We start from the raw sequence: 12,852 nt of genomic DNA on the forward strand, positions 1-12,852 counted from the left end.
GCAGTAGACACGTGTTGATCAGTTTCTCTGTGAAATGACAAATGTTTATTATTGTGACGACTCTTAAAGGACAATTCTGGGCAAATTCAACTCGGGGCTGTATTTTCCTAACATTTTAGGTCTAAAAGAAGGAATCTGAAGACTTTCAGTTTAATTGCTCCTTCTGGGTGCATGTTTGAGTCGCCATCTGACGCTGTCTGTGGAAAAAAATTGCGGCTTTGAGGGATGCAAACAGCCTAAGCAGCAGAACTTGCATCCGCTCCCATTCATCGCTGCCGTGGCGACGCAGGGACAGACACAACTACCGCAAAACAGGAGCAATTAAACTGAAAATCTTCAGATTCCTTCTTTTAAACCTACAATGTTAGGAAAATACAGCCCCGAGTTGAATTTGCCCGGAATTGTCCTTTAAATGTTGTGTTTTTCTATTTTTATATAAATAAATTATCATTTTAAATAAATCCATATCTATATATATATATATATTTAATTCAATGGGAATTTACAGGGAACTGTACATTAAATTATAACACTTGTGAAAATAAAACAGTTTAATGTTTCGGGGAATCGTTTTCTCTTTCTAACTGATTTTTGTCGGTGAGATTTTGTCTAAATTTTCCAGATTTGTAAACTTTTCTGTGACAAAGAAACGTTTTAGAAACTTGATCAGTTTTGCAGGAAACGTTGATGTTGTTGTTGTTGGTCCAAACCAAGTTTTTGTTTTGAACTTTTCCACAGGTTATCACACTGGAATAAAGCCGCTGTGTCGTGAGCGTTTTACCGCCGTCGCCCTCTCTCTCTCTCGCCACAGTTCTAGGCCTCGTACCCGGCCGAGCGGCGCCGCTGGTGGTTCCAGATGTCGTCGCGGTGCTCGGGTCGACAGAACAGCCGGGACGACTGGGCCAGGCGCTCCCGGTGTTCCCGCTCCCGGTGCTCCCGGTCTCGGTCTCTGTCCCGGTCTCGATCCCGGTCTCTGTCTCGGTCTCGGTCTCGGTCCCGCTCGGTGCCGCCGCCGGGTTTGGAGAACAGAGGACGGCTGCCAAACTGGGAGGACGAGTGTGTCCTGTTGTTGTGGAGACCGGACGAGGACAGCTGACCCCCCGCCGACCTGAGGAGGACAGGAAACAGGAACAGTCACTAAGCCGTTTTAAAGTGTTTCCATCCAATCAATCAATCAATACATCACTGTAATAAGATGACGTCATTAAAAGGTTGGGTCTGGAGTTTTGTGCCCAAAAAATAAACATTAGATTTGTACAAATGAAATCCGTCTAAATCGTCAACTCTGGGCTTCTAGTCCTGTGCCTGTATTTTGGTCTTTTGCTCTGTTTTGTTCAGGTTTTATAATGCACGTGCACGTTTCTGGGTGGAGTGGCGAGAGAGCATAGATATCTATGGAAGAGAGAGTCTGTGTTTTCTCTCCAGCCAGTGACGGAGCTCAGGTGAAGCTACGTGCAGCAGAGTAGGAGGCTCAGGGCTGCTAGCCGCACTAGCTGTCTCTGATGCTAACGAGTGCTAGCAGCTAGCACGTCTCTCTCTCTCTCAGCAGCAGCAGTCAGGACCGCAAAGAAAAAGAAATACAGTCTGAGTGAAGCGCTGGAGCCACGGACCGATTCCCCACCGTCACCGACACTGGTAACAAGTATTAGGGCCGTTGTAGTGAGCTAGCTCGATGCTAACTTCGGCTAGCGGTAGCGGTTAGCATCCGCAGCTAACACCGTCTTCCCAGCTCACCACAACGGCATAACAACATAACACCAGAGGCTCCCGGTGTTGGTGACGGTCGGCTATTGGCCCGCGGCTCCAGAGCTTCACTCAGACTGTATTTCCTTTCCTTTGTTGTCATGACAACGGCTGCTGTCTGGGGCAGGAGGCTACACAGCTTAGCCCGAGAGGAGGAGGAGCCCAGTTTCAATGTTTTGTTTACAAACTGCAACGAACAAAGCTCCAGGCTCTACCTTTAAAGACTCACATCATTATAAGCTATTTGTTTTACTGATTGATCACAAAGGATCAATATTAAACAAATTCAGAGCTGAAACACAACTGATTAATTGATCAATTAAGACATATTTAGCAGTTATCTGATAATCGATTATTGATTATACAACTGTAAAAGTGAAATTCTGAAGTATTAATGGAACAAAAAATCAACCAATAATTGAAAAATTGATTCATACTGTAAAAGTTGAATGAAAACTGAAATATAAGGATGTTTGGTGAATGTTCTTTCTTTTCCGCTCAGTAGAAATGATGTGACGTCATGTGACCGACCTGCTCTTAGTGATTCTGTGAGGTCCATTGTTCGTTGGCTGCTGGTGCTGCTGAGGAGACGCCAGAGGTCAGAGGTCACGGTTTCACTCACAGAACTCAACAACATATATCATGATTAACTCAGTGTGTGTGTGTGTGTGTGTGTGTGTGTGTGTGTGCGTGCTGCACCTTGTAGTGGTTGCACTGCGTCGGGCTGCCGTTGACCTGGTAGTACTCCACCAGCCTCTCAGCCAGAGCGATGCGTCTCAGCAGGTTCTCGATGAAACACTGGATACGAACTTTACCGCAGGTTTCCTGTCGAGCCGCCGCCTCCAGAAACTTCTGGATGGTTAAAACCTCCCTGGAGACAGAGGACACGTCAAGTCAGCGTCAATTCAGCGTTAAGTCAGCGCTGAGTCAGCATTAAGTCAGTGTTGAGTCAGCGTTGAGTCGGCATTAAGTCAGCGTTGAGTCGGCATTAAGTCAGCGTTGAGTCGGCATTAAGTCAGCATTGAGTCAGCGTTGAGTTGGCATTAAGTCAGTATGAAGTCAGTGTTGAGTCGGCATTAAGTAAGCGTTGAGTCGAAATTAAGTCAGCGTTGAGTCGGCGTTAAGTCAGCGTTGAGTCGGCATTAAGTCAGCGCGGAGTCAGCGCTGAGTCAGTGTTGAGTCAGCGGTGAGTCAGTGTTGAGTCGGCATTAAGTCAGCGCTGAGTCGGCATAACGTCAGTGTTGAGTCGGCATTAAGTCAGTGTTGAGTCAGCGTTGAGTCAGCGTTGAGTCAGTGTTGAGTCGGCATTAAGTCAGTGTTGAGTCGGCATTAAGTCAGCGCTGAGTCGGCATAACGTCAGTGTTGAGTCGGCATTAAGTCAGCGTTGAGTCAGCATTAAGTCAACATAAAGTCAGCGTTGAGTCGGCATTAAGTCAGCATTGAGTCGGCATTAAATCAGCGTTGAGTCGGCATTAAGTCAGCGTTGAATCGGCATTAAGTCAGCGTTGAGTCAGCATTAAGTCAGCGTTGAGTCAGCATTAAGTCAGCGTTGAGTCAGCATTAAGTCAGTGTTGAGTCAGCGTTGAGTCAGTGTTGAGTCGGCATTAAGTCAGTGTTGAGTCAGCGTTGAGTCAGTGTTGAGTCGGCATTAAGTCAGTGCTGAGTCAGCGTTGAGTCAGTGTTGAGTCGGCATTAAGTCAGCGTTGAGTCAGTGTTGAGTCGGCATTAAGTCAGCGTTGAGTCAGTGTTGAGTCGGCATTAAGTCAGTGCTGAGTCAGCGTTGAGTCAGTGTTGAGTCGGCATTAAGTCAGCGTTGAGTCGGCATTAAGTCAGCGTTGAGTCGGCATTAAGTCAGCGTTGAGTCGGCGTTGAGTCAGCGTTGAGTCGGCATTAAGTCAGCGCTGAGTCAGTGTTGAGTTGGCATTAAGTCAGTGTTGAGTCAGTGTCGAGTCGGCATTAAGTCAGCGTTGAGTCAGCATTAAGTCAGCGTTGAGTCAGCATTAAGTCAGCGTTGAGTCGGCGTTGAATCAGCGTTGAGTCGGCATTAAGTCAGCGTTGAGTCGGCATTAAGTCAGCGTTGAGTCGGCATTAAGTCAGCGTTGAGTCGGCATTAAGTCAGCGTTGAGTCAGCGTTGAGTCGGCATTAAGTCAGCGTTGAGTCGGCATTAAGTCAGCGTTGAGTCGGCGTTGAGTCAGTGTTGAGTCAGTGTTGAGTCGGCATTAAGTCAGCGTTGAGTCGGCATTAAGTCAGCGTTGAGTCAGTGTTGAGTCAGCGTTGAGTCGGCATTAAGTCAGCGTTGAGTCGGCATTAAATCAGTGTTGAGTCAGTGTTGAGTCAGCGTTGAGTCGGCATTAAGTCAGCGTTGAGTCGGCGTTAAGTCAGCGTTGAGTCGGCATTAAGTCAGCGTTGAGTCAGCGTTGAGTCGGCATTAAATCAGTGTTGAGTCGGCATTAAGTCAGTGTTGAGTCAGCGTTGAGTCGACATTAAGTCAGCGTTGAGTCGGCGTTAAGTCAGCGTTGAGTCGGCATTAAGTCAGCGATGAGTCAGCGTTAAGTCAACGTTGAGTCAGTGTTGAGTCGGCATTAAGTCAGCGTTGAGTCGGCATTAAGTCAGCGATGAGTCTGCAATAAGTCAGTGATGAGTCGGCATTAAGTCGGCGATGAGTTGGCATTAAGTCAGCGTTAACTCAGCATTCAGTTGGTGATAAGTCAGCGTTGAGTCAGCGTTCAGTCAGCGCTGAGTCGGCATTAAGTAAGCGTTAACTCAGCATTCAGTTGGTGATAAGTCAGCGTTCAGGCGGCAGTAAGTCAGCGTTGAGTTGACATTAAGTCAGTGTTGAATCGTGTTAAGTCAGCGCTGAGTCAGCATTAAGTAAGCGTTGAGTCAGCGTTCAGATGGCGTTAAGTCAGAATTAGGTCAGCTTTGAGTTGCTGTTAAGTCAGCGTTGAGTCGGCATTGACTCAGCATTCAGTTGGTGTGAAGTCAGCATTCAGTCGGCAGTCGGCTTGATTACCTTTCTCTTCGCTCCAGCTCGTTCTCCGAGGCGTTGAGCTGCTCCCTCAGCGCGGCGATCACCATGACGGCCACGTCCACCTGGCGGCTCAGTGACCGCTCCCGCTCGGCCACCTCCTGCCGCTCCTGGGCCAGATGCTGCGAGTGAGCGCGTTCACACAGCAGCTCGGTGTCGGTCTGGGCCAGCTCCGTGCTCACCTTGGCGAGGCGCCGCTGCATCGTGCTGTCGGCCGCCTGCAGGATTCTGGCCAGACGCCGCCGCACCGCCGCCGAGGCCGCCGCCGTCTCCACGCCCGAGTACGAGTTCTGCTCTGGTTGCAGCGAAGGAGACGAGTCACACACACACACAAGACCAGGGCCGTTGCTAGGAACTCTGGGCCCCTGACCCCTCACTTTTCATCACCACTTTTGTCTTCAGGGTTTATACAGGAATCTTGAAGTTAGTTCTAATACCTTTTTAAAGGTGTACAGAAATGGCCGTTTGTCCTGTTTGTCGCGCCGAGTTGTCACGAGCTGCAACACGAGTTTACCCGAGTAAGGAAAACGAATTTGATTGGTCGTTATCGAGTGGGCGGGATATTCAAAGCTTGGGGCGAGACCGAGCTCCGTGTGTGTGTGTGTGTGTGTCTCAGACGTTTGAATGATGGATTACGGATCCAATATCAGTGGCGGGTGAATCGTGTGCAGGCTGACGTATAATCTGTGCGCCTGCATTATCCAATGCGAAAAAAAAAAACACACTTTCATCCCGGATTTACTCAAAAATAGAATTTTGCACAAAATTTGGCCTACATCGTCTGATAGATGAGTTATTACACTAATTTTATGACCCAGAGTGGGCTTAAATTCAATTTTCTTTTCTGTACACCTTTAAGACATTTTCAAGACCTTCTCAATATTTTTCAATATCTCACCGCCACTTTTTTCCGTTTTAGTTTGTGATAAAGACTATAGACCACTATGATATAACAGAATTCAAAATAGGCTGGGATAATAAATCAAAGGCAAAGTTTATCACGAAAAAAACAACAAAACTGAGTCAGCTCCACTCTCAAAAAACCAAAACAACAATCTTCTTTTCTTTTTATGTACCGGTTCATCTTTGTTTTTTAATAAAATGAATAAATTCACACACTTTCACAATGTTTTTTAGGCATCAAATTCTTGGACAGCTAATTCAGAAAAAATACCTTCAAAATTTAAGACTTTATAAAGTTGTGAAAAGACTTTTTAATACTTTTTATTCATTGATTTATCACCTTTTAATACTTTTCAAGACCCCGCGGATACCCTGTTCTTAGATTATGTATTATGATCTTTTTTGTTTGTTTTACTTTTCTGTTACTCTATGTTCTTGACAGTGCACGATGCAATTTACACAATTATTATTACACGTTTACAGAGAGCTACTGTTGCTCAAGCATGGACTAAACCATTTTTATACGAAGACAGGGGGTTATTGCTTGGAAAATAAAGCGTAGTTCATGAATACTGCATGTTTTGATGACGATGCAGCATTGGGCTCTATGATTTCTGCAATCACGGAATCACGGACGGAATCACGGAATTGGCCAATTAAAACTGAATCTTTTAACACAGAAAATCGTGGAATATGACATAATTTGACTGAAATGTAGCCTAGAAATCTAGCTGCCCCCTAGCGGCAGCAAATATATCTGCTCCGTAGGTGGGTCTAGAAACGAGCCATAGGAACTTTTTGAGTCTTGAACACCATCTGTTTAGAGAGTCGTTGGGCGGGCTTAACGCCATGACGACATACATTTTAATTGGCTTGTCAGGCTAACGTCATCCTGCTCTTTGCTCTGATTGGTTGTAGCGCTACCCTATTGGTGCAGAGGCAGTTTGACAGACAGCCTTCATCCCGCCCCCTGGATTGAGCCGAGGTCTACCGCTCGTTGCCAGACTAGACATGTTAATGATATAGTCTGGCTTGTCAGGCTAACTGAAGTGCTAAGCATTTTTGTAGGTGGTTGTAGTACTTACAGTGCAATGTTATGTTGCATCATGCAGTACGCCTATCTGTTCTTAAGGTATGGAGGAAAAGTGTTTGACATTAAAAACCCACTCTTTTTGGTGGTAAAATAAGAGTAAAAGGTATAAAACTGAATTCCCCCAAAAAATTAAACGGAAAAAAACGCAATTTGTGAAAAAATAAAACAGATTCAAAGGGCCCTAGAGTATTAGTCAGAGATACAGGCAGAATAATTAAATAATTTAGTGAATCTGAACCCACCGACCAGATCCAGGTCCAGATCCAGGTCCAGGTCAAAGTCCGGGTCGGGCGGCGGCAGTCCGAGGGAAGCCAGCGGCGGGAAGTAGAAGTGATGGTGGTTGTAGTGATGATGACCTGCGTCTGACTTCTTTCTGGACATTTTAACGTCTTCAGCTCCTCCTCCTTCGTCATTGTCCTCCTCCTCATCCTCGTCTCCTCCGTCTTCATCCTCAGTGCAGCCTTCCTCCTCCTCCTCCTCTTCCTCCTCATCATCGTCGTCCTCCTCCTCCTCCTCCGCCTGCGTTCCCACGCCGACGCTCTGCGTGCGCCTCCTCACGGAGCCGTAGGAGTGGAGGAAGCCGCTGTCTCTGCTGTCGCTGAGGGAGCGGGCGTGAGGCGGCCGCCCCGCGCTCTGGGGGCGGGAGAAAACATCCATTCACATGAGTATCACAATATACATTGATGATTTTTAAATTGATTTCTTTTTTTAGATTTTTTTTTTTTTTTTATATTGTGCAATGTGCATTTGTTCGCCTTTTTTACAAAAAAAATAAGTTTATATAAAAAATTCTAAAAAATAAATAAAAGAAAATCGATTTTTGAAAATTTTTAATTTTTTTTTTAGATAAATAAACTTATTTATTTAATTTTTTTAGAATTTTTTTTTTAAAATATTGTGCAATGTGCAGGTTTTGAAAAGGGTTTAAGTTCACTTTATAATGGAGTATGTTGTGTATAAAAAAATTCAAAAAATAAAATAAAAAATCGATTTCTGAAAAAAAAAAAAATGTTTTTTTTTTTTAGAATTTTTTTTAATTCTTCACTTTGTAATTTCACTTTCACTTTATAATGGAGTATGTTAATTTATAGGCTCCTACAGTGTTTGTTTGCAGATAAATGTTAAAATGGAGCAGTTTACCTCCGTCTATATCTCATTTTGTCAGAAAGGTTTCAGAAGCCTGTATTTTCTACACTCTTTTATTTTTGCCTCTTTTATGCAGTCCAGGCTTTTGAAAAGAGAGTAAACATAGTATATATTGTTGCTGAATAAATCTTAAAGACTGACTTACATGTGATGTGTATGTTTTTTGGGGAAATATGTTTCCTGGAATAGTCTGTAGACAATCATAATCATTCAACTGTTTCACTGGTGTTAAAAATGCAGACTGAAAATCGAGAAAATTGGCAATAGAGAGCCTAAGCGGAAGCAGGAAGTAACGTCGCCATGGGACCTCAACTCGGAAAAAGTCTCCATGTAAGTGAACGGGAGTGAAAGTTTTATTTTGTGATCCGATTGAATTGTGCCATGAGAAAAAAATATGTCTTCTACCTGTTTAAAACATCACGTTTCATCCCGAGAAATCAGCAGTTTGTTGTAAAACGGCAACAGAAGAATGTATTTAGTGTGAAGACGCTCTGCGGACTACAGATCTGGTGTCCCACAAAAAATACGTCACCAACTGACACGGGAAAGGGCGCCATGTGGTGACGTCACCTACGCGACTTGTAGTCTTTCTGGTTACAGATTCTTCCGAATTTTATTCTACAATAGTTTTACAACAAACTGCTGATTTCTCTTCATGAAACGTGGTGTTTTAAACAGGTAGAGGTCAGATTTTTTTCTCATGGTGCAATTCAATTGGATCACAAAATAAAACTTTCACTCCCGTTCACTCACATGGAGACATTCTCCGAGTTGAGGTCCCATGGCGACGTTACTTCCTGCTTCCGCTTAGGCTCTCTATATCGAATGGGCTCTATGCACAGCTCCAGCACTTCCTGAATTTAAGGCAGGTCCTTCATTTCCTGTCTTACATTATTGGACACAGTGATTAATCCAGGTGTGTCTGAGTAGTCACAATGATCAGACACACGTGGATTAATCAGTTTGTCCAATAATGTAAGACAGGAAATGAAGGACCTGCCTTAAATTCAGGAAGTGCTGGAGCTGTGCGTAGAGCCCATTGGCATCCAAAAAATCGTAGAAGAATCGAATTGGGAGAAAAGCGTCTCGTCCCAGCCCTACCGTGCTCTGCTGCCCCCTGCGGGTGGGGAGGCTCATGTCGTGCCAGGGGATGGCCGCCGCCGTCAGAGGGTCGGGGAGTTTCCCGGTGATGCTGAAGCCGCCGGCGACCTCGTCCGGCGAGCGGTACGAGTGTCGGTATTCCAGGTGGCAGCGCAGCGAGGCCAGGCTGCGGAAACGCTCCTGCTCGCCGCAGCGCGGGCAGCGGAACGGGAGCTTCGCTTCGCAGGAAGAAGTGACGGCGCCGCAGGCCTGACCGTTCCTCTCCAAGAGGAAAGAACCAGAACCAGAACCAGAACCTCTGGAGCACAACTTCTGCTGCATCACTCCACACCTGCAGAGAGGAAACTGAGTTAGCCATCAGTGCTGAAGGTGTCGATCAATGAGGCGATTCACAGAAAACAATTAAACTTATTGGTCTCAGCTTCTCATAGATCTGAGGTTTCTGTTCCACATGAATTTAACTGGATTTATTTGGGTTTTAAATCTAGAAATGGATCAGAAGTTGAACTGATTAATAATGAAAAGCAAATATTACTAAATCATTAATGATTGATTAATTTACCAAATAACAGAAATACAAGGCAGTCCTTCACTGTCAAAAAACAAAAAACGTTGAATTTTCTCCAACTTCAAACTCAGGTGAGTTCCTTATGATTCTGAATATTTATTGGTTGTATTAGCTGAACAAAACACTTGTGGTTTACAAACTAAATGATTCATTGATTAATCTGGCAAAACAGAACAATTGATTCATAAAAGTTGAACCAAAGCAAAAACAAAACAAAAATTACAACAATCAAATTCAATTTAGGCAAAACTAATTTTCAGATTCAGAAAAATACTTCTCCCTTTCTTCCATATTCAGTTGTATGATTCATACGCTTATATTTATTCTTTCCTTTCTTGGCCATTGTTCAAATAATTGACAAAAATAACTCATATATTCATATCTTCTGTTTCATATATAGGTTTAATCCTTCCTTACTATGATAATGAGCATTGGTTCAACTATTTATTATGTAGTTTATTATGGCTGAATAAAAATCACTTTAGACTTTCAGTATGTTTTGTTTATTTCTTTGAGTTTAATTATCATACACATGATAAACGGTGTCTCTTAATCTGTTCCTGTCTCTGGGTTAAACTAAACTACAGACATAAGACAGACATATATTTTATTGTTCTTACTTTATAAATGACATTACTAACACCTGCTCATTTAGCAATTAAATATTACACTGAATATCCAGTGTAATAATAAATATTAAAGTCCATGGGTCAATCAGTGAATAACCTGTGTGGTAAGGACATCATTTTCCATCAACAATAGTCATGGCAACAATAACAATCCTATATATTTTTACACATATATAGATGAGTTATGTAATCATTCCTTTCACTAACTTATTTTTTCCATTGTATAGTTTATTTTCAGAGTGTAAAACAGGTCAATATCTCTTTAGCATCGTTAGCTCAGCAGCATCACACAGCATCACAGGCTAACGTTAGCACCGTTAGCTCAGCAACATCACAGGCTACCGTTAGCACCGTTAGCTCGCTGTGCTAACTACTAGCAGGCAGCCATACAGAAACAACAACCGCTGATTCATCACCGAACACGAACCGGGTTGTTGTTTTTGTTTTATTTTATTGAACGTGCGGCTCTTACCGACTGTAGTTTCACGGCAGAACCGTAAACTCACGTCCGACCGACCGCCGTTACTGTGTGAAGGCGTCATGTCGCAGATGGAGACGGACGGTAGCGGTAGCAACGGTAGCAACAGCAGCAGCAGCAGCTACAGCCCGCATGATGTCATCCATTCAACCAGTGGAGGACCACACGTCAAGCTACAGGCAGTAAACAACGACACATCCGGTTGGGATTTTCAAAATTAAACCTGAGAAGTTTTATTTCCGGTTTTGATTTTCAAAACAAGTTTTTTTTTTTTTTTTAAATAACGTCTGAATGAGGCAGGATCAGGATTTGAAAAACATAAAAACATAAACTAAATTAACACAGCGAGCTAACGATGCTAACCTTAGCCTGTGATGCTGTCTGTGTGATGCTGAACTAAACAGATTCAAGCACTCCTTTTTGCCCCTCTCAATTCAGGCTTTAAATGCCACAGAGAAGAGGAGGTGATTTCCCTGCCATTTTGCTGTTTTTTTTGCATTTCTTGCATTCATATTGGAGTTATTGCTTACTATTTATTATTGATATTTATATCCATTCGTTACAAATGCACTTTATTGCTGTGTCTTTGCTGCCTACATCGTGAACATCTTAAATGTTTTTACTGTGTGTGTCCTATGTTGTTTGAATGTGATGCCGAATGTCTGTTGCAACCAAATTGCCCTACAAGGGACATTTTATAAAGTGACTTGACTTGACTTAAACTAAACTAAACTAAACTACTACACTACACTACACCACACTAAACTGAACTAAATTACACTACACGACACTAAAATAAAATAAATCACGTCATAACATAAAATGTTCATTGTTCTAAACAGTAGGTTTTTCATTGTATAACAATATATTTCTTCAGGTTATATGTGATAAACTTAGGCTATAGCCTAACCTTATAACAAAATGAGTCATGTAGAAACACAAATTATGTCATGTTTATAACATAATAATCTGGTTTTGTGTAAGAAAATGATGAAACCAATTCACAATATAAGTTATCACATTAAAACCTAAAAAGTTTCACACTAAAATCTGAATCAATACAAATTATTAAATCTTTATTTAACTAGGTAACACCAACTGAGATCAAGATCTCATTTGCAAGGGTGACCTGGCCAAGTGGTCAGCAAACCCTTAAACCCTGGAAATATATAGATACAACATAATAGACAAAGTCCTATCGAAGTTTGACTAGATGCATCTTCTACTTTTTTTAAAAATAAATAGTTGTACGGACTCTACATGACGATGCATTCAGTTAAAATATGAAAAATGGAAACATTTTCATTTCAAATTAATCATCATGTGAGAACAAAACAAGGAGATTAGATGGAGTCTCAGAAAAAGTTTTTATTTTCACCGTGATCATGTACAGTGATGTCCTGTAGTAGGCTACAGGATGTATTATACAATCAGTGACTGTGCTTTTTTCTTTTCTTTCTTTTCTTTCTTTTCTTTTAACAGCCCATAATATCATCACAGTTTTCAATGCCACAGAAATGACGTCTGTTCCCAGAATTGATTCCAGATGAGTTCAGGTATAGCTGCCAGAACAGAGCATTCAGCTGTTTGTTGAGTGTTTTCATCCATTGTTATTAATAAACCTCAGTGAATAAAACAACCTGATACGTAACATTCATGCGCTGGTGGAAAAAGTCGGACACCTGAGACTTGAGCTGAGTGACTGAAAACTACATGTGCTTTAAGTAAAAAACTTTAATGCAACAGGAGTTACATGAGTTTGGTTTTTATGTTGGATTATTGTCATTTTCCTGAAGCCACCACACGGGGGCGCCAACGTTTAAACCATGTGGAGTTTGTGAGGTGAGTTTGAGTCAATCAGGATTTTTCTGTCTGATAAAATAAGTAAAAACTGCGACGTCTTGTTTTGTTGAACAGTCACTGATATTTAACTCGTCTGACATTCAGCTTCTTGTAAAGGTTTGATTAAAGGGATAGTTTGACATTTTGAGGGAAAAACACCATGCAGGCTCTAGTGTTTCTGCTGTAAATTTGAAGCTTGAGATCGTATTTTTGTCTTGTCCACACAGGAAGGAAGGAAGGAAGGAGAAGATGTAGCACTATGGCTTCCCAAAATGTTAAACTATTCCTTTGTTAAAGGGATAGTTCACTCATTATCTCCT

The 12,852-nt window shown here is 42.5% G+C and overlaps 1 protein-coding gene across 1 annotated transcript; it reads right to left on the bottom strand.

Annotated features, from left to right (window-relative positions):
• Nucleotides 1–412: 412 nt before the first annotated feature.
• On the bottom strand, nucleotides 413–10,828 carry znf365 (zinc finger protein 365). Its single transcript, XM_085799261.1, has 7 exons — nucleotides 10,685–10,828; nucleotides 9,016–9,346; nucleotides 7,011–7,401; nucleotides 4,758–5,067; nucleotides 2,443–2,614; nucleotides 2,275–2,324; nucleotides 413–1,108 (listed from the first exon to the last, which is right to left on the bottom strand). Exons 2-7 carry the CDS (start codon nucleotides 9,334–9,336, stop codon nucleotides 814–816), a joined length of 1,539 nt encoding a protein of 512 aa, XP_085655387.1. The 5' UTR covers nucleotides 9,337–9,346; nucleotides 10,685–10,828; the 3' UTR covers nucleotides 413–813.
• Between the last annotated feature and the right edge of the window lie 2,024 nt (nucleotides 10,829–12,852).

The sequence above is a fragment of the Trachurus japonicus genome, chromosome 15 (genome assembly GCF_045865225.1).
Source record: "Trachurus japonicus isolate A0001 chromosome 15, Traja_1.0".
NCBI lineage: Eukaryota > Metazoa > Chordata > Actinopteri > Carangiformes > Carangidae > Trachurus > Trachurus japonicus.